General features: G+C 50.4%; 2 protein-coding genes across 3 annotated transcripts in view; both read right to left on the bottom strand.

Annotated features, from left to right (window-relative positions):
* The window catches only part of ATP6V0D1 (ATPase H+ transporting V0 subunit d1), a 96,037-nt gene extending 81,920 nt beyond the window's left edge, over positions 1 to 14,117 (bottom strand). The window contains exon 1 of the mRNA XM_074968419.1: positions 13,894 to 14,117. Coding sequence (XP_074824520.1) covers positions 13,894 to 14,023 — 130 coding nt within the window. The 5' untranslated portion in view covers positions 14,024 to 14,117. The remainder of the gene's footprint in view (positions 1 to 13,893) is intronic.
* A 4,272-nt stretch (positions 14,118 to 18,389) lies between these two features.
* On the bottom strand, positions 18,390 to 26,528 carry AGRP (agouti related neuropeptide). Of its 2 annotated transcripts, XM_074969068.1 has the most exons (4): positions 26,463 to 26,528; positions 22,761 to 22,948; positions 21,225 to 21,319; positions 18,390 to 18,865 (listed from the first exon to the last, which is right to left on the bottom strand). In XM_074969068.1, exons 2-4 carry the CDS (start codon positions 22,933 to 22,935, stop codon positions 18,674 to 18,676), a joined length of 462 nt encoding a protein of 153 aa, XP_074825169.1. In that variant the 5' UTR covers positions 22,936 to 22,948; positions 26,463 to 26,528; the 3' UTR covers positions 18,390 to 18,673. The 2 variants fall into 2 exon arrangements, with proteins under 2 accessions (XP_074825169.1, XP_074825170.1); XM_074969069.1 differs by lacking the exons at positions 22,761 to 22,948; positions 26,463 to 26,528 and adding an exon at positions 21,515 to 22,124.
* Between the last annotated feature and the right edge of the window lie 893 nt (positions 26,529 to 27,421).

Genomic DNA, 27,421 nt, shown 5'->3' with positions numbered 1-27,421 from the left:
AGAACCACAGTGCAAGCAGGAGCGAGAGAGCCATGAGCAATGAGCAAAGACAGCACTGCACAGAGCCTAGGAAGTGAAGATGCAAAACCAGTGGGGAAACCAGAACACAATGGAGGTGGCAACGTGATCTGAGCAGTAGGCAGTTAGCTACAGCATCTGTGCACTGGGGCAGAGAGGTACAGTAGCCAAGCAAAGAGGGTAGAGGGGGCAAACCTGCTAACCTGTGTATGAATAAGGCTAAGATTTTATCACAGTTATTTTTAGTAAAAGTCACAAACAGGTCATGGGCAATAAACAAAAATTCACAGAGCCCGTGACCTGTCTGTGACTTTACTAAAAAATAATCAGGGAGGAGAAGGCGGGGCAGGGCTAGGTAGGGGGGAGGAATGGAGTCCCATGGGGGGGGGAGGGAGAACGACACGACTAACAGGCTGAGCCCCCCACCATGGCAGGGGCATAGCCCCAGCTCCAGTGGCCACAGTGGGGGGGGCACAGCCATGTGGGGCACACACACCCCCACTCCAGAGCTGGTTGGGGATTGGTCCTGCTTTGAGCAGGCGGTTGAACTAGATGACCTCCTGAGGCCCCTTCCAACCCTGATATTCTATGACAGGGGTGCGTGGGCCCAACTGCAGCCTCTGCCAAAGCAGGGGGGCACACAGCCCTGGGAAGCCACAATGGGAGGTGCCTTGTCCCAGCTGCAGCCCCCGCGAAGCCTGGGACACAGCCAGGCAAGGGTGCGCAGCCCCGGCTGCAGACCCCAGCAGAAGCCACTGGGCTGAGGCACACAGCCCCAGCTGCAGCCCGCAGCTAAAGCCGCGGGGATGAGGCTAAAGGGTCCTGGTTCCAGCCAGCCCCACTTGCAGGGCAGGGGCACACAGTCCTGCCTCCTCCTCCTGAAGGCCTAGAAGTCATGGAGGTCTGGTAAAGTCATGGAATCCATGATTGCCATGACCTCTGTGACTAAATCATAGCTTTATGACCCAAACATCCTAACAAGAGGCACTGCAATTATAATCAGGACAATTCACTTGTGTGGGGATATCAAAGAAATGTTAATTAGGCTAGCAGTCTCTAACCACTGTGTGTGTTTACCTATGTCCTGTTAGAAATAACCACATTAGCTTGTAGATGACAAGTCCCTTTCATGCCTTAATTGCCTTTACATTATGTATGCAATTGTGTTCAGTGAACCTTAAGATCAAAGATGTGAGACACTGTATGAAACTAACATTACCTATATTGTCTTCAGCGTATCCATCCCTGTTATAATGAACTACCGGCAGTCCCCTTATGTAATGTATGCACAGGAAACAGAAGGTAAACTTCAAAGTGATGGGTCAGTGTGTGCTCAGTCACATGCTGGGCTCATAACAGCCTGTTTCAATTGTGCAACCTTGGCTGCTGGTTATCAGGTCCCGGGGATGAAACCCTGCCTAGGAGGGGGGCCTGGGTTCCCCAACCAGCCACTGTCAAAGTGGCATGATCCCAGAGTCAGGGGCCGGAGACCTGACACAAAGTCTTGGAATTATTCGTTGAATTTCATTACCCGAAAAGGGGTGGACATTAAGATCGTGACCTGGCTGGAGGGCCGGGTTAAAAGAGAGACCAGTGCAGCAAGGAGCAACTGTTGGCAGGGGCACCAAAGTGAAAGATGCCACGCCTGGAGATTAGTAGGCACTCCTGCAGTGAGTGAACCCCTTTACAAGCCTGGAAAACCTCCCCCATGTAGAGGAAATGAAAAGGCCGGGACTGTTTAGTTAGAAGAGGCACATGGGGGGAGAACATAAGAATGAGCATACTGGGTCAAACCAAAGGTCCATCCAGCCCAGTATCCTGTCTACCAACAGTGGCCAATGCCAGATGCCCCAGAGGGAGTGAACCTAATAGGTAATGATCAAGTGATCTCTCTCCTGCCATCCATCTCCACCCTCTGACAAACAGAAGCCAGGGACACAATTCCTTACCCATCCTGGCTAATAGCCATTAATGGACTTAAGCTCCATGAATTTATCCAGTTCTCTTTTAAACCCTGTTATAGTCCTAGCCTTCACAACCTCCTCAGGCAAGGAGTTCCACAGGTTGACTGTGCGCTGTGTGAAGAATTTCCTTTCATTTGTTTTAAACCTGCTGCCCATTCATTTCATTTGGTGGCCCCTAGTTCTTATTATGGGAAAAAGTAAATAACTTTTCCTTATTCACTTTCTCCACACCACTCACGATTTGATAGACCTCTACCATGTCTCCTCTTTTCCAAGCTGAAAAGTCCTAGCCTCTTTAATCTCTCCTCATATGGGACCCGTTCCAAACCCCGAATCATTTTAGTTGCCCTTTTCTAATGCCAGTATATTTTTTTTAGTTGAGGGGACCACATCTGTACGCAGTATTCAAGATGTGGGCGTACCATGGATTTATATAAGGGCAATAAGATATTCTCCATCTTATTCTCTATCCCTTTTTTAATGATTCCTAACATCCCGTTTGCTTTTTTGACTGCCGCTGCACACTGCATGGACGTCTTCAGAGAACTATCCACGATGACTCCAAGATCTTACTCTTGATTAGTTGTAGCTAAATTAGCCCCCATCATATTATATGTATAGTTGGGGTTATTTTTTCTAATGTGCATTACTTTACATTTATCCACATTAAATTTCATTTGCCATTTTGTTGCCCAGTCACTTAGTTTTGTGAGATCTTTTTGAAGTTCTTCACAGTCTGCTTTGGTCTTAACTACCTTGAGCAGTTTAGTATCATCTGCAAACTTTGCCACCTCACTGTTTACCCCTTTCTCCACATCATTTATGAATAAGTTGAATAGGACTGGTCCTAGGACTGACCCTTGGGGAATACCACTAGTTACCCCTCTCCATTCTGAGAAATTTACCATTTTTTCCTACCTTTTGTTCCCTGTCTTTTAACCAGTTCTCAATCCATGAAAGGATCTTCCCTCTTATCCCATGACAACTTAATTTACATAAGAGCCTTTGGTGAGGGACCTTGTCAAAGGCTTTCTGGAAACCTAAGTACACTATGTCCACTGAATCCCCCTTGTCCACATGTTTGTTGACCCCCTCAAAGAACTCTAATAGATTAGGAAGACATGATCTCCCTTTACAGAAGCCATGTTGACTTTTGCGCAACAATTTATGTTCTTCTACGTGTCTGACAATTTTATTCTTTACTATTGTTTCAACTAATTTGCCCGATACTGATGTTAGACTTACAGGTCTGTAATTGCCAGGATCACCTCTAGAGCCCTTCTTAAATATTGGCATTACATTAACTATCTTCCAGTCACTGGGTACAGTAGCTGATTTAAAGGACAGGTTACAAACCATAGTTAATAGTTCTGCAATTTCACATTTGAGTTCTTTCAGAACTCTTGGGTGAATGCCATCTGGTCCCGGTGACTTGTTACTGTTAAGTTTCTCAATTAATTCCAAAACCTCCTCTAGTGACACTTTAATCTGTGACAATTCCTCAGATTTGTCACCTACAAAAGACAGCTCAGTTTTGGTAATCTCCCTAACATCCTCAGCTGTGAAGACTGAAGCAAAGAATTCATTTAGTTTCTCTGCAATGACTTTATAGTCTTTAAGTGCTCCTTTTGTATCTCGAGCGTCCAGGGTCCCCACTGGTTGTTTAGCAGGCTTCCTGCTTCTGATGTATTTAAACATTTTGTTATTACCTTTTGAGTTTTCGGCTAGCTGTTCTTCAAACTCGTTTTTGGCTTTTCTTATTACATTTTTACATTTAATTTGGCAGTGTTTATGCTCCTTTCTATTTACCTCACTAGGATTTGACTTCCACTTTTTAAAAAGATGCCTTTTTATCTCTCACTGATTCTTTTACATGGTTGTTGAGCCACCATGGCTCTTTTTTAGTTCTTTTACTGTGTTTTTTTAATTTGGGGTATACATTTAAGTTGAGCCTCTATTATGGTGTCTTTGAAAAGCGTCCATGCAGCTTGCAGGGGTTTCACTCTAGTCACTGTACCTTTTAATTTCTGCTTAACCGCCTCATTTCTGCATAGTTCCTCTTTCTGAAACTAAATGCCAGGGCTGGACTGTTGAGGAATGTTAAATGTTATTATATTATGGTCACTATTTCCAAGCGGTCCTGTTACAGTTACCTCTTGGACCAGATCCTGCGCTCCACTCAGAACTAGATCAAGAGTTGCCTCTCCCCTTGTGGGTTCCTGTACCAGCTGCTCCAAGAAGCAGTCATTTTGTCATATCGAGAAATTTTGTCTCTACATTGTCCTGAGGTAACATGTACCCCGTCACTATAGGGATAATTGAAATCCCCCACTATTATTGAGTTCTTTATTTTGATAGCCTCTGCTCTGCAACCTTTTTAATGTTAAGTGCCAGCAGGCTGGATCCACTCTGGTTTAGGTGGAGCCCATCCTTCCTGTAGAGGCTCCCCCAATCCCAAAAGTTTCCCCAGTTCTTAATAAATCTAAACCCCTCCTCTCTACACCATCGGCTCATCCACACACAGACTCTGAAGCTCTGCCTGCCCACCTGGCCCTGCACCTAGAACTGGAAGCATTTCAGAGAATGTCACCATGGAGGTCCTGGATTTCAGTCTCTTTCCTAGCAGCCTAAATTTGGCCTTCGGGACGTCTCTCCTACCCTTCCCTACGTCACTGATGTCTACGTGTACTACCACCACCGGCTCCTCCCAGCGCTGCACATGAGTCTACCTAGATGCCTCGAGAGATCTGCAACCTTCGCACCAGGCAGGCAAGTCACCACACGGTTCTCGCGGACATCACAAACCCAGCTATCTATGTTTCTAATGATCGAATCTCCCATTACTAACACCTGCCTTTTCCTCATGACTGGAACTCCCTCCCCCGGAGAGGTATCCTCAGTGCGAGAGGATACCCCAACATCATCTGGAAGGAGGGTCCCAACTATGGGAAGGTTTCCCTCTGCTCCCGTTGGCTGCTCTCCTTCTCTGGGCCTTTCATCCTCCTTAACAGAGCAGGGCTGTCTGACCGGAGGTGGGACAAATCTACAGTGTCCCGGAAAGCCTCATCAACATTCCTCTGCCTCCCTGAGCTCCTCCAGTTCCGCCACCCTGGCCTCCAAAGCCTGTACACAGTCTGAGGGCCAGGATGGAATAGACATGATGGAAACCACAATAATGCACAACTGTAAAAGCCAGAAGGGACCATTATGATCACCTCATCATGTGTTTTAATATAGCTAAATGCGAATGTTTACATCTAGGAACAAAGATTGTGGGCTAAACTTATAGGAGGGGGACAATCCTGGGAAGCAGAGGCTCTGAAAAAGATTTGGGAGTGGTGGTGGATAAAGAGCTGAACATGAGCTCCCAGTGTGATGCTGTGGCCAAAAGAGCGAATGTGATCCTGGGATGCATAAAGGGAGGAATGCTGAGTAGGAGTGGAAAGGATATTTTACCTCTACATTTAGCACTGTTGCAAATGCTGCTGAAATGCTGTGTCCAGTTCTGGTGCTCACAAGTCAAGAAATATGTTAATAAATTAGAGAGGGTTCAAAGAAGAGCCACGAGAATGATTATAGGATTAGAAAACCTGCTTTGTAGTGATTGAGTTCCTTGAATCTATTTAGCTTAACAAAGAACTTTAAGGGTGGTTTGATTGCAATTTATAAGTCTACTTGTGGAACAATTATTTAATAATGGGATCTTCAATCTAGCAGAGAAAGGCACAACAATCCATTAGCTGGATGTTGAAGGTAAGCAAATTCAGGAATTAAGGCTTTTAAAAAAAAAAGTGAGTTATTAAGCATTGGAACAATTTACCAGGGGATGTGGTGGATTCTCCGCCCTGGCAATTTTAAAATCAAGATAGATGTTTTTCTAAAAGATATGCTCTAGGAATTATTTTGGGAAATTCTCTGGCCTGTGTTGTACAGGTCGTCAGACTAAATGATCACAGTGGTCCCTTCTGGCCTTGGAATCTAGTCTGAGCTCATGCATGGGACAAACCAAACAATTTCACCCAGTGATTCCTGTATCACAACCATTACTCCACTTCAAGCTACAGTGTATTTTAAATCAAGACTAGATGTCTTTCTAGAGGACTCCAACTGACGGGAGAATCCGCCACATCCCTCAATGTTAAAAATGTGCCATATTTTGTTTAACTTCAGCTTTCAACCACTCCATCTTATGATTTTTTTATTAAATTAAAAGAGCCCCTACTGTCAGATACCTTCTCCCCATATAAGTACTGAGAGACTGCACAAGGCATGGAGGAAAGCTGTGGTCCTGGAAAAGCAGCAAACCACACTGGTGAATGGAATTCAAAGCATTCATTGACTGAATACTTTTCCCCCCATCTTTCCATCCACAAAAAAAAAAACACACCCTGATATTTACCCAGAAAAAGTAATCGTTTTTTGCACTGATCTTCACCTGTTTTTGTTGTTGTGGTAATAAACACTGAGAAATTCCCAAGAAAAATTTAACAAAATACAAACTGAAAATGAAGGGCCCTGTCTAGTCAGTTTACCGAAGGGAAGGCTGAGAGGTGATTTGATCACTGTGTACAGGCGCATACACATGGAAAAAAAGAGACCCGAGAGTGGGGGATGTTTCAGCTTTGAAATAAGATGCAATTTCCTAGTAGCAAGAGTAATTAAACGTGGCGCACTTTACCAGGGAGGTGGTGGACTCTCCATCAGCTGGAGTCTGAAATTAGAAATCTTTCTAAAAGACGAGCTTTAATCCAGTTTCTGGAAGAAATCTAAAGCCTGCGTGCGTGGGGCCTTGAACTGGATGACCATGGTAGTCTCTTCTGACCTCGGAGTCTGAATCTGTATTAATCCCCCCTGTTCATCCTCTCCCTTCATAGGCCACAGAGAGAACAGAAGTTCTGCAATGCCCTGAACACTTGCAGCTCAGCCTTAAGACACTGACTCTAATCCAGTATCAGGTTTCAGGGCTACAGCCAGTTCCCTGCAGGGGTTAAGAAAGAATTTTCCCCCTTGAAGCACAATTGGTCAGATGTGTTCTGGGTTTTTTCCTGCCTTCCTCTGAAGCATCAGGGCTGGCCACAGCTGGAGATGGGATGCTGGACAGGGTGGTCTAGTCCTCTGAGGTGGAAAGAGAAGAGGTCTGTCTGGTGAGTCTGGCTCAGTCAACCTAATCACCAGATTTGGAGGTGGGAAGAAATTTTCCTCCAAATCAGATTGGTGAGGCCCTTGCATCCCCCACACCCATCTTCTTCCGCAGCATGGAGTATGAACTACATGGGCATCTCTCACCTTATCATTTCCCTGACACTGCAGAGGCCTCGGGCTTTGGTGGTATCTTGGTCTCTCCTGTCCTCTGCCTATGACAAGAGCTTAGCCTCCTAAAGACTCAGATCCCTTCATCTACCCAAGTTATTGGGCTCAATACAGGGGGAGGTTGATGGTGTGGGGTGTGCAGGTCAAAATGGATAATCTGATGGCCTCTTGAGGTCTTCAACTCTATGAAACTAAACTGGCTTCTCATTATTTACTACTCCACCAATTTTATGTCGCCTGGGAAGAAAACAGGATAATTGGATATAGAATTGAATTGGGCCAGATACAGATCCCTGTGGGACCCCTCTAGAAACACTCTCATTGGATGGTGATTCCCTATTTACAATGACTTGTTATCAGTTAGCTAGTTTTTAACCCATTCAGCATGCTACATTTTTGGGGGGTGCTCATTTTCAATTGGATGTCATGTGGGACTAAGTCAAAAGCGTAATAGAAGTCCCAGTATATTACATCAACAATTACTATTATCCACCATACTTGAAAACTTAAAAAAAAAAATAGCAGGTTAATCTGACATGACATTTTTCATAAATCCATGTTACAATCAATAAAGAAATAAATGCTGATAGAATACATATCCCATCAGTCTTTCCAAGATTTTGTCCTGGACTAATGTCAGGTTAATCAGCTTATAGTTATCCAGGTCATCCATTTACTCTTTTTAAATATTAGTACATTAGCTTTCCCCACCCCAGCTCTAGAACTCCCTATGTGACAATCTGTTCCTTTGTTGAAGATTAAAGAAAGCATGCTCACCTGCAGTGAACAGGAAGTTTCTCATTGCAAATGTTATCAGCTACCACAGAATTAAAGCTTTCATTTTTGAGAAAAAAAAGTCAGTTTTTTAGCTCTTAGAGTCATGAAGATCTTTCAGTGCGATCGGAGTGCAACTGATGCACAGAACTGGCCACAGTCCTGGCAGCTGTGGGCTGCTGCTTTTCAAAGTTCTGTAGGAAGCAGTGAAACCAACAAGACTCGTCAATTTCACTCTATGCTGCTGCTCAGCAAAGCAATGACCAGAGGCAGAGAATGGAGAATATCTAAAAACAGAAGCCAGGGGAAGGAGATTAACCTCCTCAAATCAGACAGAGAAGTAGAGTAGTAGTCACGCACCCTCCATCCCGCATCAGAGGTCTCTGAGGTGGGAAGGGGCAGAGAGAGAATGAATACTCCTTTCTCCCTTGCAGCACCCAGGACCTAGTGGAGGGAGGACTCAGGTTTACCTCACACAAACTAGATGAAAGTGGATATACAAGATCGGAATCCTGAGTTGGGTTCAGCCAATCCCAGCATCCCCCCTTTTCCCAGAAGCTTCAATGGGGGAGGGAGGGAAGGAATTAAAATGGGCTTCTGAACCAAGCCCTTCCCTTGAGCAGTGGAGCCCCTATCTTTTGCTTGCCAAAAACCAGTGTAAGGTCATTCCTCTGGCTCTTGGCAACATTTGCCAATCCTGATTGCATAGGGAGTCACACGAGTAACTCTAGGGAAGGGAGCGCATAACTTCATAGTTCTGGTGTGGGACAGAAGACAAAAGGAATAGTGAGAGAACATGGGGAAAGAGCACACAGCATAGGGAGGCAGTACAGTGATGGGTGCCCCAGAGAACCCCTCAGAGGAAGAAAGAAAATATGCCAAAGAGATGCATCGTGCTGTTATGAACAGGGTTTGAAAAAAATCTGACCCTTACTAGCCTGAGGACTTTTTACTCTGGCTAGTAGACTAACATCTGTGTGCCACACCCTGCCCAAGGCCATGTCCTCTGCAATGTACAATAATGTATCTCACTAATGGGCTGGCCAGACTAACATTCACTGCATACATCTGACAAGGTTCTCCCACATTCGTTGCATTATAAATCCATCAGAAAACATGATCTCCCAGAGCTAGCTGTTGAATGCCACAAGCAGCATTTATCATGTGAATTACTGGACAGACACTGAGAAAGTATTTGACAAATACTCAAAAAAATCCCACTTATTGCACCATCCTAGCTTTTCTCTTCTGTTTTTCCTTCCCAACTTCACAGACACCAAGGCCTGAAGAAACCACTAGAATCATAGAATATCAGAGTTGGAAGGGACCTCTGGAGGTCATCTAGTCCAACCCTCTGCCCAGAGCAGGACCAATCCCCAACTAAATCATCCCAGCCAGGGCTTTGTCAAGCCTGACCTTAAAAACTTCTAAGGAAGGGGATTCCACCACCTCCCTAGGTAACGCATTCCAGTGTTTCACCACCCTCCTAGTGAAAAAGTTTTTCCTAATAGCCAACCTAAATCTCCCCCACTGCAACTTGAGACCATTACTCCTTGTCCTGTCATCTGCTATCACTGGGAATAGTCTAGATCCATCCTCTTTGGAACCCTCTTTCAGGTAGTTGAAAGCAGCTATCAAATCCTCCCTCATTATTCTCTTCCGTAGACCAAACAATCCCAGTTCCCTCAGCCTCTCCTCATAACTCATGTGTTCCAGTCCCCTAATCATTTTTGTTGCCCTTCGCTGGACTCTCTCCAATTTATCCACATCCTTCTTGTAGTGTGGGGCCCAAAACTGGACACAGTACTCCAGATGAGGCCTCACCAATGTCGAATAGAGGGGAACGATCACGTCCCTCGATCTGCTGGCAATGCCCCTACTTATACACCCCAAAATGCCATTGGCCTTCTTGGCAACAAGGGCACACTGTTGACTCATATCCAGCTTCTCGTCCACTGTCACCCCTAGGTCCTTCTCTGCAGAACTGCTGCCTAGCCATTCGGTCCCTAGTCTGTAGCGGTGCATTGGATTCTTCCGTCCTAAGTGCAGGACGCTGCACTTTCCTTGTTGAACCTCATCAGATTTCTTTTGGCCATTCTAAACTAGGATCATCTAAACTGATTTCCTGGATATGCAAACTGTAGAATTTTCCCCAGAAACTGGAATAAGGCAGGTCTTGTAGAAAGATACTGAATCTCGTTTTAAAGACTCCATGATGTAAGAGTTCAACTAGGGCTGCTAGCCAAGAGCAATACAAGAGATACCAACCCCCCACCCCCGCAGACAGGGTATCAGCCAAGCAAGATGCCAACCCTCCCGAGCTGCTGGGATTCCTTTCAGAGTGCTGCTCCTAGACCTGTTCAGAGGATCTGTGTATTGTATCAGCTTCCAGCTGCTCGGAGTCTGAGTGGGAGCGTGCTGCAAAATTCGCTTCCCAAACAACCCGATTGATACAGGGAAGATGCATTCTCTCTCCACCTTCTCCCACCCACCCAAACACTCCTGGCTACCGCAAAAGGGGTCTTCTCCCCACACATTCTTCATTTCTGAGTCATCCTCCCCAGCTTCACCCCAAGCAGAGTGAAGCGGACCAGATGCTTTCCAGCTTCACAAAGGAAAAGGACTGTGTAGAAAAGGGGTGTAGTAACGGAGCGAGACTCCCTACCGCAACACCTCCTGCTGGCCGTTCTGGAATTATCTCAAGTCCTTCCGCAAGGCGCCCTCCTCCGGTGGCGTCTCGCTTACCTACTTGGTGTCTACTCCCGCTTTGCTGTCTCCACCGCTCTTGGACCACGGCGTCCTCTTCTGTGTACAGCCCTCCGACTATGCCCCACTCTGCTGTCTCCCCTGCTTTCGGGGGACCCAGCAGTCTATAATACAGCCACTTGCCTCAGTGGCCTGCTGCAGTCACCAGTCTGTCCCTGGGGCAAGGGACTAAACTGCAGTCTGTGTAGGCCACTTCCCTCAGGGCAAGTGGGGGCAGCCCTAGCACCTTATCTGCCCTTCCTCCAGGGCCTCAGTCTGACAGCGGTCAGCCAGAAGCTCCTTCTGCTCTGCTACACTGCCCAGCACGGCTCTAGCCATGGTGCTCCTAGGCGGCCAGGGAGAGACTGCCTTCTGCTCTGTTGAGCAGCCCTTTATATATGGCTCCTGCTGACCCTGCCTGTCCACTGCAACAAGACACCTCCGGATGGGCTCGCTTAGTGAGCCCTCCTCTAATGGGAGGGTTCTGCACAGGCTCCCTCTAGCTTTCTTTAACCCTTCCTCTTCCTGGTGTGGGGCAACTGCCCCACTGCAGGGGGATTAAAAATTAAAATGTACACCGTGTCTCAGGTGATTCCAGTACCTTTTAGTATGTAATTCCCCTTCACTTCCGAGAACCCTATCACCGAGTCACCTGAAAAACCTCCACACACCTCTCTGCAGGAAAAGGTACCAAAAACTCTTCAGGACAAACTCCTCTGCCACAGAAAGCTTGTATACAGTAAACAGCTTTCTGTGTTAAATGCTCAATACTTAGTACTGTATAAAACTTCACATGCTCAGAGCATTTTTAACATACACTTGCCTGATTTTAACTTTCAGGATTCCTTTTTAAAAGCTAGTAAATTCACATACAAGAGCCCTCATTACTGGTAGTTCAGGTTGCTAAATGCAGTTCAGAACAAGATATATCATTACGCATAATTAAAAACATATTAAAACCTAAGCAAATCACAACTAAGGTTACATTAAATAGTTCTAATATTAACCTTATTCAAATCAGGCACACACACAGAAGAACGTCAACTGACTAGGTGTGAAACAGGATGGAAGCGTGTGAAATGTTGGAAGACATATTTGAGAGACCAGGCCTAACGAGCACCCAAGACAGTAAGAAACAGGTCAATCTGAGAAGGAACAGTACACAACTCAGTGAATGCTTTTCCAGCTTTTAGGGCTTCACATGAACATAGGAATTGCCAGACTGGATCCAACCAATGGTTCATCTACTCCATTATTCTGCCTCCAACAGCGACCAAACTAACTGCTTCAGAGGAAGGTGCAAACATCCAGCCAAAGGCAGCGGTGGGATAACCTACTCCCACAGAAAGGTTCTTCTTCATTTCTACCAGTTAGGACTTGTCTACTTAAGAAACTGACTGCAATAAACTACTGTACCCTAGTTCTGGCGATAGTGCTTTGAATTCACAGTACCTGATTCCAGAATAACCTCCCCATGCAGACAAATCGGATTAACCTTTTGTGGGCCCAGCACCCACCATATTTGTGGGCTCCCATGGGGGCAGTGGAGCATGGTGCAGGGGGATCAGTCCCTGGAGCAAGCGGCTGGCCAGGGACATGGCAGGGGCAGCCCTGCTCCGCCCAGCCCAGTCTGAGGACACTATTTACAAACCGGCAGTTGCCAGATGCACAGTGGCCCGCCCAGCCCAGTGCTGCCAGCATGCCCCTTCCCCTTGCGGGTGGGCCCATGCCACGCCACAGAGCACCCCACCCAACACTGGAACAGCCCTCCAATTCCCTGTGGCCAGACCCCTCCCGGACCCACAATGCCCAGCACCCCCCCAGACCCCTTCTACAAACACACAGTGCCCTGGACAACACCACCCCTGCCCAGCGCACCCCTGCCCACAGCCCCCCCCACAATTGCCCAGCACCCCACACAGAACCCCCACTCCCTACTGCCCCCACACACACCTTCCCCACCCCCTCACAGCCCAGCAGCACCCCCACAGGCCCTCCAGAGACCCACTCCCCCATGCCCTGCCTCCCGGCCTCACTCACCAGCCCTGCTGGGAGGCAACTGTCTGCCAAGCTGAGCTGCCAGTGCAGCCAGGGCTGGTCCCAGGGCAGGAAATTGCTCCAGCCCCTCAGGAGTGGTACGATCAGCCAGGCCAGGGCCTGCGATGGCCAGGCTCCCTCAGGACCCACTTGCCTGAAAGGGCCCAGTCAAGCCCCCCACACTGTCCCCCCCCACAATTGGCCAGGCTTCTGCACCTGTCCCAGGCGGCTCAGCTCCAGGGAGACAGGTGGGGGCCCCCACAGGTGGTGGGAAGCAGAGACTGCCCGGAGCCGGAGGTGCCCTGGGATCCGGCCAGGGGGCAGAGAGAAGCCGGCGAGTGGGGCCAGGGGGTGAAGAGGAGCCCTCAGTGGGCAGGCCGAGAGAAGCAACTGGTGGGCAGGGTACAAGCAGAGCAGGCTGGGGCCCCTTCTGAGCATGGGCCCGGCTCCATTGTAAACCCGCCACTGTAAATATCCTATGCTCTTAAGCTCCAGTTCAGCTTTTGGTCTCCAATATCTAATAGCGAGTTCCAGTGGTTAACTGCACAAGCAAGTATGGCCTTCGGCGAGTTATAAAATCTGCTCCTTTCAGTTTCTGTGAAGGCCCCTTGCTCTTGGGTTAGGCGAAGGGTGAAGAGCAAGGGCCTTATCCGCCCTGCCTGCCCCAGCCCCTGCTGGAGGGTGAAGGCCACTCCTGCCCCCCACCTCTCTGGAGCCCGTGTCCTTTCAGGCGGGCACAGGCCGTGCCGCAGAGCAGGCCCCCCCCGCCGGGCCCGTGTCTCCGCCGGAGGTTGGGGGGGGAGCAGCGCGGCTGGATTACGGAACAGCCGCGGCTGGTGGCCCGGATCGCCCCGCAGCAGAGAGCCGCTGCCCGGGCGCCCCCGCACAGACCCGCCGGGGCCCGCCGCCTTCCCTGGAGCCCCGCCGCGCGGCCCCAGCGACTTGGGGACCGGGGAGAGGCCGGGCCCCGCGGGGAGAGGCCGGGGCCGGGGAGAGGCCGGGGAGAGGCCGGGCCCCGCGGGGAGAGGCCGTGGCCGGGACTCACCCTCCAGGCTCTCGCACTGCACCAGGTTCACGTAGTCGCCCTGGCTCAGCACGCCGGCCTTGAAGCCCCGCACCAGCCCCTCCAGGTAGCCGCTGTCCACGTTGAAGTAGAGCTCGGGGAAGCTCGACATGGCGGCGGCCGCGGACCCGGCTCGCTCCCGGAGACTGGGGGACCGGCCGCTGCGAATCACGTGACAAGCGCGGCGCTCACGTGACAGAGAGGGGGAGTGGGGGGAGGGGGAGAGATCCCGGCATGCGCCGCGCGGGGCCGCCCCCAACCAGCCTAGCACCGAAGGTGCGAGAATCATTGGCCGAGGAGCCCCCAGGGAGGGGGGGCCAGGGGGCGGGGCTGTTGCAGGGGAGGGGTTGATGGCAGGGGGCGGGGGTAGAGGCAGGGGAGGGGGCGGGGCTGTTGCAGGGGAGGGGTTGATGGCGGGGGCGGGGGTAGAGGCAGGGGAGGGGGCGGGGCTGTCGGCAGGGGGAGGGGTTGATGGCAGGGGGCGGGGTAGAGGCAGGGGAGGGGGCGGGGCTGTTGCAGGGGAGGGGTTGATGGCGGGGGCGGGGGTAGAGGCAGGGGGCGGGGCTGTCGGCAGGGGGAGGGGTTGATGGGGGGCGGGGGTAGAGGCAGGGGAGGGGGCGGGGCTGTCGGCAGGGGGAGGGGTTGATGGCAGGGGGCGGGGTAGAGGCAGGGGAGGGGGCGGGGCTGTCGGCAGGGGGAGGGGTTGATGGGGGCGGGGGTAGAGGCAGGGGAGGGGGCGGGGTTGTCGGCAGGGGGAGGGGTTGATGGGGGCGGGGGTAGAGGCAGGGGAGGGGGCGGGGTTGTCAGCAGGGGGAGGGGTTGATGGCAGGGGGCGGGGCAGAGGCAGGGGAGGGGGCGGGGCTGTCGGCAGGGGGAGGGGTTGATGGGGGCGGGGGTAGAGGCAGGGGAGGGGGCGGGGCTGTCGGCAGGGGGAGGGGTTGATGGGGCAGGGGGAGGGGTTGATGGCAGGGGGCGGGGTAGAGGCAGGGGAGGGGGCGGGGCTGTTGCAGGGGAGGGGTTGATGGCGGGGGCGGGGGTAGAGGCAGGCTCGGAGGCGGGGTGGAGGCAGGGGAGGAGGCGGGGGTGGTGTTGTTGAGGGCGGTGGGTGTCGCTCGCCCTGGTGTAAACAGAGGTGTGTGCTGTGCTGTGCAGGCTCAGGCCTGCATGTGGATGCCCCTCTGTGTGTCTCTTTGTGTGTATTAAAGAAGCACAAGAAAATCCTGCCTGCCCTGTGGAAGTAACGTAACATTCCCCCCAGTGCCATGATCACTGTGCGCGCGTTGCATCAGCTGCTCCGCCGTCCGTCACGCGTGTAAGCGCTTCGAGGCAGGGACCGTGTATGAGCATGTACAGCAGCTCCTGCAAAAGCCCTCCCATCCTGGAGGGCGCCTCAAAGTCCTCCTGGGACACTGAGAATTAACAGAGCTGTGCAGAAGGTGGAAATTCCATTTCACAAACTATTTCAAGATTTCAAAATGTGGCTTCATTGTTTCAAACAAAAAATGAAAACAGTTGGTTAAAAAATGTCCAAAAAGGATGTTTCACCATTTTTAGAATTTCCCCCCTCCTGCTTGTTCTCCAAAGTTTCGATGAATTTGACACAATTTCACAAAGCGTTTCAGTTTCAACAGAGCTTCATTCTCCAGTGGAAAGTGGTCCTTCCGAAGTGTCTCCAACAAGCTATAATAATAATAATAATAAATTGACTTCCCTGCCATGCTGTAGCCCTGTCTGTGCCCCTACGAGTATGCTCTGCACCTTCTGTGCCCGGTCTGGGCCTCTCTTAAGTCAATTGTGACTTTTTTGTGACGTAGACAAATAGGAAGTAGGGTGAGAGAAACACTAAGTTCATTTTCACTTGTCGGTTTAGATTAGTCCTTGCAAGAATACATTAGGCACATTACTATTTGTCCTCTGCAGCATTGGCTTATATTATACACATGCTAACCAGTTCTTTCTTTCTGGCAGAATTAGCCTTGGGTGCAACAGCAGTTGAGGGAGAGAGGATCTCTCACAGCGTTTGTACCACTTTAACAATTTAGAAACCGATGTAGTTAAATTGGCACCATCCCCTACTGTGCACACGGTCACACCAATCTAAAGGTGCTTACATCAGTATCCTCACTTTGTATAATGAGCCCGGTTGGTAGATTCGTTATATGGCTCCTGGGTTAAGTCTCAAGGAGCTAATATTAGTTTTCCTGGTTTTAAGAAAGGGGGGGAAAGCAATCAGAGAAAATACAGGCCTGTTAGGTTGACTCCAAGTGTGTGCAAGGTCTTGGAACAAATTTGGAAAGAGAACGTAGGAAAGGGCATCCAGGGGAATGATAACTGGGATAAAATTTAACATGGTTTTACCAAAGGTAGATCGTGCCAGACCCACCTGATCTCCTTCTCTGAGAAGATAGCTGATTTTTCTAGACAAAGGAAATGCAGTAGGTCTAATCTACCTGGATTTCAGTAACGCATTTGATAAAGCAAAGATTTTTGCTATAAGCTTGAGACTTATCAGTTGGAAGTGACAGAGGAGAAGAAAGACCCGGGTGTATTGGCTGATCACAGGATGACTATGAGTCACCAATGTGGCCATGAAAAAGGCTAATGCAGTCCTAGGATGCATCAGATGAGGTATTTCCACTAGAGACAGGGAAGTGTTAGTACCATTATACAAGGCACTGGGGAGACCTCATCTGGAATACTGTGTGCAATTCTGATCTCCCATGTTTAAGGAAGATAAATTCAAACTGGAACAGGTACAGAGAAGGGCTACTAGGATGATACGAGGAATGGAAAACCTAACTTATGAGAGGAGACTCAAAGAGTTTGGTTTGTTTAGCCTAACCAAACGAAGGCTGAGGGCAGATATGATTGCTCTATATAAAAACATCAGAGGGATAAATACCAGGGAGAGAGAGGAGTTATTTAAGTTAAGCACCAATGTTGACACAAGAACAAATGGATATAAACTGGCCATCAACAAGTTTAGGCTTTAAATTAAGCTAAGGTTTCTAACCATCAGAGGAGTGAAGTTCTGAAACAACCTCCCAAGGGGAGCAGTGGAGACAAGAAAACTAACTTGTTTCAAGACTGAGCTTGATAAGTTTATGGAGGGGATGGTATGACGAGACTGCCTACAATGGCATGTAACCGATCTGTGACTGCTAGCAGCAAATATCTCTGATGGCTGGTGATGGGACACTAGATGGGGTGGGATCTGAGTTACTACAGAGAATTCTTTCCCAAGTGTCTGGCTGGTGGGTCTTGCCCACAGGCTGAGGGTCTAACTGATCGCCATATTTGGGGTTGAGAAGGAATTTTCCCCTAGGTCAGATTGGCAGGGACCCTAGGGGGATTTTGCCTTCCTCTGCAATGTGGGGCATAGGTCATTTGCAGGTTTAAACTAGTGTAAATGGTGGATTCTCTGTAACTTGAAGTCTTTAAACCATGATGTGAGGACTTCAATAACTCAACCAGTGGTTAGGGGCATAGGCGCCGACTACATGGATGCTCCAGGGCTGGGGAAAAATTAGTGGGTGCTCTGCACCCACCAGCAGCCAAGCTCCCCTCACCCCCACCCCACCTCCTCCCCCTCCCCTTCCTCTGAGCGCGCTGCATCCCCGCTCCCCTGCCTGCCTCCCAGTGCTTCCCTCCAGCTGCCGCCAAACACCTGTTTGGCTGCGTTAACACACTCGGGGAAGCAGGGGGGGAGGAGCAGGAACATGGCACGCTCAGGGAAGAGGCGGCGCCGGGGTGGGGATTTGGGGAAGGAGTCGAAATATTGCCAGGGAGGGGGTGAAGTTGGGGCAGAGACTTTGGGGAAGGGTTGGAATGGGGGTGGGGAAGGGGTGGGAAGAGGCGGGGCCTCATGGAAGGGGTGGAGTGGGGGCGGGATGGGGGGGGTCGAGGACCCAGGGGAAAGGGGGGAAGTTGGCGCCTATGATTAGGGGTCTATTTCAGGAGTGGGTGGGTGAGGTTCTGTGGCCTGCAATGTGCAGGAGGTCAGATTATCATGATGGTCCCTTCTAGTCTTAAAGGCCACAGTCTATGAGCCCGACAGGTCTGCTCTACGTCACTGTGGTGGACTTGTGAGGATTTTCTTGAGGTCATCTGTTATCAGACATTATTGTATGAGACCATCTGTGTGCCATGGAGGATTGCTGCTCCCGCGAAACAGGAACCACTTCTGCTTTCCAGCCGCACCACCTCCAATGTGGAGAGAGCACTCTGTGAAATTCCACAGACTCCCATGCCATAGGCAATCTGGTGGAAACAGGACACAGATGACCTGGCTCTCAGCACTCACACAAGACTGATAGCTCCTGCCTTCCCCAGCAGTCACCTCTCTGAGAGATTTCAGAGTAACAGCCGTGTTAGTCTGTATTCGCAAAAAGAAAAGGAGTACTTGTGGCACCTTAGAGACTAACCAATTTATTTGAGCATAAGCTTTCGTGAGCTACAGCTCACTTCATCGGATGCATACTGTGGAAAGTACAGAAGATCTTTTTAAGCGCTCCCTGAATCAGACACAGGGAGGTCTCTGTAACACGCTTCTCGCTAATGGGCATGAAGATATTTGCTGTTTCCTGCTAAAGGAGAATATCCCTGTGAGAGGCAAAGAAAAAGCCAGGGGCAGAACAACTGCACTTGGTGACCCTATTTACTAGCAGGTCGTTTATTGGAACTGCAAAGGGCACACGGGCGTAAGGGAACCCGGTTACTAATCCAGGGAGCGAAAAAAAGGGGGCCGGGGAGCACGCCAACGCTAGTTCTTGCCACACAGGAGTGTGGCGCTGATTTTCCTGCAATAGCAAAAGGCATTGAAGAAGCGGCAGTAGCAGGTGGCACAAGGATCACAGCAGGGGAGCTGGTGCCCAAGGCAGGATTCCAGCAAGCGGACGCATCTGCGGGGAGCGCGCTCCTCTCGGCCCTGAGCCTCCAGTGCAGCAGACAACACCTGCAGGAGGAGCAAAAGAAAAGGGGTTTCATACAGGACAACCATGCACATGAATGGCGAACCGCTCAGTGTGTTCTTGGGACCCCCGTCGGCATGCTGTGTGAGGGTGGAGGTTTAAACATTTGCTGTGCTTGCACTGAAGTTGGATTGATTTAGGGGTGCTGCACCTGGGTTTCATCAGATCTCCAGAAAGGGACATGGAGCAGGTGCACAGGCATATGCCAGAACTGGCTCTGCGGGGGACAGAGAGTGCCCTGAAGATGCTATCCATTTACAGAGGGTCTGAACCACAATGTCAGGGTATGTCCCCATATCTCCAGGGAAGGGTACACAAACCTGGTGAGTCTGGCCTGGAAGTCCAGGCCCCGTGTTCTCTGCAGCAAAGTCCCCAGACTCTGGTGACATTGGGTGGTAGCTTCAGATAAAAGTGAGGTTTGTAGATGTAAGCAGTGTCAGGATGAGCTCCATCCTGACATCTGGTGGTGAGGTGTGGCAAGTTGTGGAAAAGAACTTCAGGGGCCGATCTCATTTGCATAGGCACACCCACCCCGCCTAGAATGAGGCCATAGCTGCCCAAATGGTCACTTGGGCTGCTGTGGGATCCCCAGTGTCTCTGTTATTGGGGCAGGAAGAATAAATTGTTATTACCCTGATTATGGGAACTGTGCTTGGAACTGTACTTGGCCTTTTGTTATGATGGAGGGACTCACCATCAACTAAGTAGCACTCGCTAGGCAAGGGTCATGGGTTCCAATTCTCTGTGAATTGAGAGAGGCTGGGGACAAGTATTGATACTTGGTGGCATGGGCCCCTTGGTAAGGGCCTTACATGATAATTGCACTTCCTTCTCTCTCTACTATGGAATATTAGAGCTAATTTTGATTTCATTAGGAGTCTAGTTACAGGCTGCTGAGCTCACTTTGGGCTAATGGTGCACCAGCACTGAGACTCCCCTACTACAAGCTGACTTCACCAAAGAGCTGAAATCACTGAGCATTGTGTTAAGGAGTGGGGGAGCCTGAAGATATATTGTGGAGAAGTTCATAGGATGGTGGGAGCGGCTGGTGGGATGTGGAGTGGAACAGTTTGTGGGACGGCAGGAGCTGCTTGTGGGCCACGGAGTGAAGCAGTTTGTGGGGCTGGTGGAGCGGAGCGGAGCGAAGGCCTATGGAGCTGTGGGGTGGTCAGCTTCAGATCATGTAAGGTGCCTTTTACCCCTGCCCGCATCTCCATCCAGGTTGGGAGGTAAAGCTCTGCAGATAAACTTTTGAACTCTGGGGCTGCCCTGACCAGGGACAGAGACTTTTGGGTCATTGGACTTTTGGGACTTTGGGTGATTTGGGGTTGCTGGACTCAAGAACCAAAGGGAAAGGGGCATGCCCCAATTTGCTTGGGGTGGGTTTTTTGCTCATGGGTTGTGTTATGAATCCTGTTGGTGGTGTTTCCCCAACATAATGCCACATTGTTTCTCTCTGTTATTAAAAGGCTTTTTGCTACACTCAGACTAGGTGCTTGCGAGAGGGGAAGTATTGCCTCTTGGAGGCGCCCAGCGGGGGGTGGTATATATTTGTCCCAGGTCACTGGGTGGGGCTCGAGCCGGTTTGCATTGTGTTATTGGAATGGATCCCCTAGATATTGAACCTGGCCCTTGTTGCTGCCAACTCTGACGGGCAGAAGGGTTACATAATGAATTAACCATGTAAACAGATAGTGACCCAATCCATGCAGCAGCCTCCAGACTGGTTATCTTGTTATTGATTTCAATTTATTTTATACTCGCCTCACATTTTAGTTTTCAGTGGATTTCTGTATTGACAACTCATAACACACCTCAGCAGTTGCCAGGCATGGGAGAGCTGAAGGTTTTAGCATCAGGGATGATAGGGATAGTTAGGGCTTGGGGCACACGGAGACTGTGGGGAGTCATTTGCTGGATGTTTCTACTAAAATGATCAGCGGTGAAGCAGTGACCAATACTGACATTTAAACTGTCATCTTTAGGTTTGGGAATGAACATGTCATTGAGCTGAATGGTGTAATTCGCACCTCACACAGTGTTTGTCTCAGGCTCTCTACAGACTCAGGCAGACAATCCTGCATCTGTTACACTAGAATCATGTGTAAGATTTTCTTCACAACCATGAAAAGTAGCAATGAAATCTCAGCTTCTGGAGCACAAAAGCATAGCAGGGAGTGAATTGCTCAGCAGTAGACCGCTGGCCTGTGCTCTGCAGGAAGTCAGACTAGGTGATCACAGTGGTCCCTCCTGGCCTAAGAATCTAGGAATCGTGACATGTCTCAGAATACATCTAGTCAGTGAGATGATGTTAGTAACCCCCCAGGGGTCATAGGAAGTTACCTCTGGCTCCAGTACACTGGCTTCCTGCATGAGGTCCTCATCAGCTACCCGGAGCTCCATAGCCATCCTGTCAAACCCAGGTCTTGGTAAAGTCCCTGTGGAATACAGACAGGGTGAAGGACGCTGCTGATTGGCTCCTGGGGACTGGCTGAGCCAGAGCTCCACTCCGACCCGACCCCCCCCCAACACACACACTTCTCTACAATCCAGAGTGAAGGGGGACAGGGAGAGATTAAATGGTCACAAATGTCACTAAACAATGATGCGCCTCAGAGGTGCAACGGACTCACCAATCTGGGACAAGTCTAAACACACACAGAATGGCTCCCATCTGCCCACCACCTTCACTGGGTGCGGCCTGCAGATCTCAATGCCCCAGGCTGAGTCCCATGGGAAAGAAGCCCCCAAGATCTCGATCATGCCCTTCCTGTGTTAGCTGGGAGCCGGTTGCACTTCTCCTGTCCAACAACTCAGAACCCAGGCTCAGGAGTGACAGAGCCAAACAAGGGAGGAAAAATTCCAATATTGTTACATTCTTAGTTATTGTCAGTCACAGTCGCAGTAAGGAGATCCTGCAGGGCAGGAGGGGATCTCCATCACCGCCCAGTGCTTCCTGCAGATCCCCGTGCACAGGGGATCGAGAAGATCCTGCAGCAGGAGGGGATCTCCATCACCGCCTGGTGCTTCCTGCAGATCCCCATGCATGGAGGATAGGGGAGATCCTGCAGGGCAAGAGGGGATCTCCATCACCACCCGGTGCTTCCCATGCAGATCTCCATGCTCAGGGGTTAGGGGGGATTCTGCAGGGCAGGAGGGGATCTCCATCACCCCCAGTGCTTCCTGCAGATACCCACGCACGGGGGATGGTAGGATCCTGCAGGGCAGGAGGGGATCTCCATCACCACCCAGTGCTGCCTGCAGATCCCCATGCTCAGGAGATGGGGGGATCCTGCAGGGCAGGAGGGGATCTCCATCACTGCCCAGTCTTTCCTGTAGATGCCTGTGCATGGGGAAAAGGGGGGATCCCGCAGGGCAGGAGGATCTCTATTTACCTCATAGGATAACATGCAGTAATTTGGCAGAGTCAGCCAGGTATCAAGTTACAAGTCTGGGCGTGGCTATGCTAATTAGGGGATGCAATGTTGCCATGGAAATGACTAAGCTTGTGAGGGATGCTGTGCCAACCAGGGACCGACTGTGTTCCTGCCTTGTGTGAGTGAGCTGGGGCAGGAGCAGAAGGGTGAGCCATTTCTCCTGACACACCAGACCCTGGGTGTGGTTCTGAACATCACACCCCTCGAGGGAAGCTGGGCTCTCCCAGGACGAGGGGCTGCATTTCTTTAAATGGTTCCTCTTTTCCTAGGCTCATAGACTTTAAGGCCAGACAGGACCACCAGGATCATCTAGTCTGACCTCCTGCTTGTGAACTGGAATGAAGCAGCAGCACTGTTTGTGGCCACTGCCATGTGCCAATTAGCTCACTGGTCATTGCTTTCATCGGGGAGACAAGGCAGCCTTCGGGAGGGAAACGCTCACCTGCGGGCCCCACGGGTGCCTCCTTGAATTTCTGCAGAAGGCTGGGGTAGCTGGACCTCTCTGCCCCATCCAGAATGGGGTGCAACTCTGACAGATGACTGCTGCTGAGGTCAGCGGTGAGGATGGCCTGGATTCCCTGCAGCACTCCCCAACCCAGCAACAGCATATTCAGCATGATCCCCCAGAACCTGCACAACAGGAAGAGGATCAGGAGCTGGGCACAAAGGCCGAAGTTCAAAACGTCCGTTCTGAGGGCTGAATGATAGGACATGGATTAAACACAAGCTCCATTCCCTGGTAAATTAATCACTGCACTGATCATCTCAGGTGGACACCGTACTGAGAGGGAGGGTGTCTGCCTGCCTGGCTGGCTGGCAAACAGGCAAGGCCTAGAGTCGCTCACCATGTTTATTCACTTGAACGAAAGGCGAAGACCCTGAGCACCGGGAATGGACTCTGGGTACGGTACCTGCACTCGGTGGTGGCAACTCTCCTGATTTTATCATGAGTCTCATGATTTGTGTTGTATTTCTTAAAGCCCCAGCTGCTGGAGTCAGCTGATTGCCTGAGAATCTTAGCTTTCATCAAAAAAAGAAAAGTAAGCTTCCAGCCTTCCTGGTTGCAAAGAAAACCTTGGAACCATGAAGTGACTCCCCTAAAGGCTCAGGAACTAGAAGACAGATAAAAAGAACCTGGCTCGTGTTTTCAGACTGAGAAGATCCCATTTCTCTGGTTTGCCTGAATACCCAGACAGGCCTGCCATGGCTTAGAGAGGAGTCCACTCTGGCGGGGGGCGCCTGGCCTAGCTGCTACTTCCAGGTTCAGTGACTTTGCCAGCTGCCCGCCAGCCCTGCCTTGTGATTCACACACTGCTGATGGAAGGCAGCCTTTGGCCTGGGTGAGCTGCACAGCTTCACAGACGCAGCTCAGGCCACATTGTTCTCTGAGAGGATGAACAGTTTCCAATGAAGGGCTCCCCAAATCTAAGAAATAGAGGGCCTGGGCACCCCAGCTCTGACTCGCTAGAGAAAACAAGCATTGGCTTAGGGGACTCCTGAAGCCCTCTATTTCTTAGATTTAGGGGAGCCCTTCACTGGAAACCGTTCATCCTCTCAGAGAACAATGGCACCTGAGCCATGTCTGTGAAGATGTGCAGCTCACCCAGCATGTGTAACATACCAGGATACAATCCAGACTAAGGAGCAGCTGTGGCACCCCTGCCCTGCAGCCTTGGGTGCCCCACAATGCCTTGCTGTAATAGCAACTCACAAACAGCCTTCTAGCATGCAAGCCACACCCTGAGTGTCCGTGTGTGACTGCAGCCTGACAGCCACACTTGGGTTACATTCCGGCTCTCAGTGGCCTTGATTATATTGCCGGGTTACCCAATACACCCAGTCTTAGATCTTCCTCCAGAAATGTATGTCCTGTACCACCCAGCCCTCTCCTGGACAATACAAGCTATGTTAGGTCCGTTATTTCTTTAAAAGGAACACTATGCACACAACTTGCCACCCCAAATGGAGTTTCCCAGACCCTTCAATTTAAACACACTGGATTAGATAAAACAATAAAACAAGTGTGTTAATTAGAGAGAGAGATTTTAAGTGAGCACAAGGAATGAGGCATAAAAGTCAGAAATGGTTATAAAGAAAATAAAGATAAAACTCTACTGGTGCCTAACTCAACAAACTATGTTAAATTCAAAGCAAAGTTTTCTCACCACCTGCTTTCAGCAGTCTGACTGACCAAACTTCTTACGGCAGGAGCCCACCCCTAGTCCAACAGCTGCTTCCTTTATATCCCTTCAGGTGCAGTGAATCAATGGGCAGGGGGAAAGCGGGGTGTCCCTTGGGGTGTTGGTCCCTCTTATTTATAGTTTCAGTCCCCATTTTGAAAAATATTTTCAGCTGAGAACCAGGAGACAAAACGTCTGTGTGGAAGGATGTTCCCTGCAGCTTTGTTCTCACCTGTTTGCACTTCCTTTGTCTCCCCTTCCTGCTTGATTACTCAGTTTACTGCTTAAATGCACATTAAGCAGAGCACACGTTCCTTTATTTGCAACAGACCCGTTTGCCAACCCCATGTGTTAATAACACCATACAGTGGAAGCTCACAGCTTCACTTACAATATTGCCACACATATTTTCCCAGGACGATACTGACCAGCAAGTTACAAGTTTTCAAAGGGTACCTTACAAGGCATACTTTGCGCAAAGGTTAGTGTGTCAGGTGTGAATACAGGGGAGCATTTGGTCACATCGTGTTGTCACAGGATACATCTGAGATGTTTGCTGGTGTCCACTGCCTGCCTCATTAGGAAAGCTATTGTCCTGGTGGGCCAGAAAGCTCCATGGGACAAGCAAACAGACCTGCTGGTGAAGAGGGATTATGAGGCCTCTGATCCAGCTCTCAGAGCCACTCCATTGGTGTGATCACTTCTAAGGCCACTCTCCCTGGAGTCGCCTTGGGCTAGGCACCCTTTCTTCCCCATTTTCCTGACAAACTGGGGTCACCAGGCATTGACTTGAGTCAATAAGACAAATGCAGACACCTCGACTCACTCACACTAGAGACCGCTCTGGTTCTTGGTGCCTCTTTTTTAGGACATCTCGTGTGATGTCCCCTGTGTCTCATGCTGCTCTCCCCTGATGCTGTGAAGAGAAAGACTAGCTCCATACCTGGGATATGGACTGCAAGTCCTGTACCCAGGACCTCACAGTTCCATTCAGTGGGAGACCCCCAGCAGCAGCCTTCCGTTAGGGAACTGATCTTGGCAGCCTCCAGTTGCTCAGTGAGGAAACGCAAGGGGGTGTTTCCTGCCAAGGTACAACTGCAAGGCAGGCTGCAAGCACCCCTTCCTCGAGCAGCCACAGCGACTGGGCGGCCAGCCAGTGACAGGCCTCCTCTCTGCCTGTTTGCACCACGTCACAGTGGAAGTTGCCTCTCCCCAGGGGATTTGGTCGAGGTGGTGTCCTCCCATCGGGTCTGTGCTAGTGCCGGTAAATGCTGCAGGGAGGGGCGCTCATCTGGGGCAGTCCCTAGAGTTCTTGCCCACTTCGGCTGTTTCACAAGTGGGTTCCCGCCCTTCCCAGACAAGTGCCTTGCTTTTCTCCAGAGGGCACAGCTGGTTACCACTGCAAAGAGAACACTACAAAGTCCCTCAGGTGGCAGAACGCCCGGCTGCCCCTGGGTGGATTAAAGGGTTCCACGCAGGGCTGACTCCACCTCTCTTTCACTTCTTTGACCCCTGCACCCAGGTATCATGGAACTAGTTCTCCCTTGCTGCGGCACATCGGGGTGGTTTGAAAAGCCATGTAATCAGCATTGGAGTGGGAATCACACGGAGCCCCCTGCTCTCTGCAGTCCAGCTGTCTCAGAGCAAATTCACCTGTTCTCTTGTAACGTTTCCATTCCCAGCAGCATTTCCCCACCCCGTTCACTATAGAACTCCCAGAGCCCTGCCCTGCTTCCAGGAAACCTCCACACTAGAGACCCTCTGAGGAAAGTCACCATCGGAGACCAGCACGCAAATGTGAAATGCATATGCACACCCGCACTCCATCTCCCCAGGAGTGTAACACCACCGCACCCACAGCCCGGTCACCATGAGTTTGCATACACCTTCCCACATAACCCTCACATGCCACAAGTCCTAGACAGAGCACAACACAGCTTTCTTAACATGGTCGCGGGGCTTACCGGGCTCTGCTCTGCTCCGCTCTGCTGATCTCTCTGGGAAAGATGCTGTGCCTTTGTGTCTAGATTTCCCCTCTGCTAGCTGAGTGGGGTTTATATTGGCTTTCTGTAATTAAGTACTTCAGCCACATGACTGTGCTAACCTACCAAGTAGGTGGGCTTCTCTGCAAATAGATCTATGTCCATATCCTTCCTCAACTGAGGGAAGGGCCGGGGAGTCGGGGTGGGGGGGAGAGAGAGAGAATTTGCTTCTCTACACCCTGCCAAGCTCTGGCTCCAAGAAGGGCGACTGGCTCCCTCACTGTCATATGCACCAAATTCAACCACAGACTCACATTGATTCTAACAAGCCCCGTCTCGGCATCAGCTGCTACATGTATGGATATACTGCAGTTTCAGAAGCATGGTCCTCATGATGCCAAAGGCAGGCATTATCCCTGCCATGACCCTGTTAGGAATCCTGCATTTGTTTCTGGGCACCACCTAACCAGAAATACAGGGTCATCCAGAGGGAGTTAAGAAAAGAGCAACAGAAATTGGCAGTGTGAAGGAACATCTAAGGAGCTAAGGGCCAGACCCCAATTGGTATAATCAGTGGTGCTCCACTAACTCCAATGGTGACTGGCCCCATTGACTCCAAAGGAGAAACCTCAATTTACACCAACTAGGGATCTGGCCCTTAGACTCATAGACTCCTAGACTTTAAGGCCAGAAGGGACCATTATGATCATCTAGCACAGAGGTTCTCAAACAGTGGTCCATGGACCACCAGTGGTCCGCGAGCTCCATTCAGGTGGTCTGCGGATAGTCCCTTCTAGGGTGTGCACCTGGGCGGCCGCACATGAGACAATGAAGGGCCACCCCCCTAATTAGTGGAGCCACACCTGTGCTAATTAGGTGCCTGGACCCTGGAGAAGACCCACATGTAAGATGAGGTGGTAGCCTTGGGGGGAATAGGGGGT

This window comes from Natator depressus, chromosome 12 (genome assembly GCF_965152275.1).
Source record: "Natator depressus isolate rNatDep1 chromosome 12, rNatDep2.hap1, whole genome shotgun sequence".
NCBI lineage: Eukaryota > Metazoa > Chordata > Testudines > Cheloniidae > Natator > Natator depressus.
Note: the sequence above shows the minus strand (reverse complement) of the source record. Positions and strands in the feature narration are given on the sequence as shown.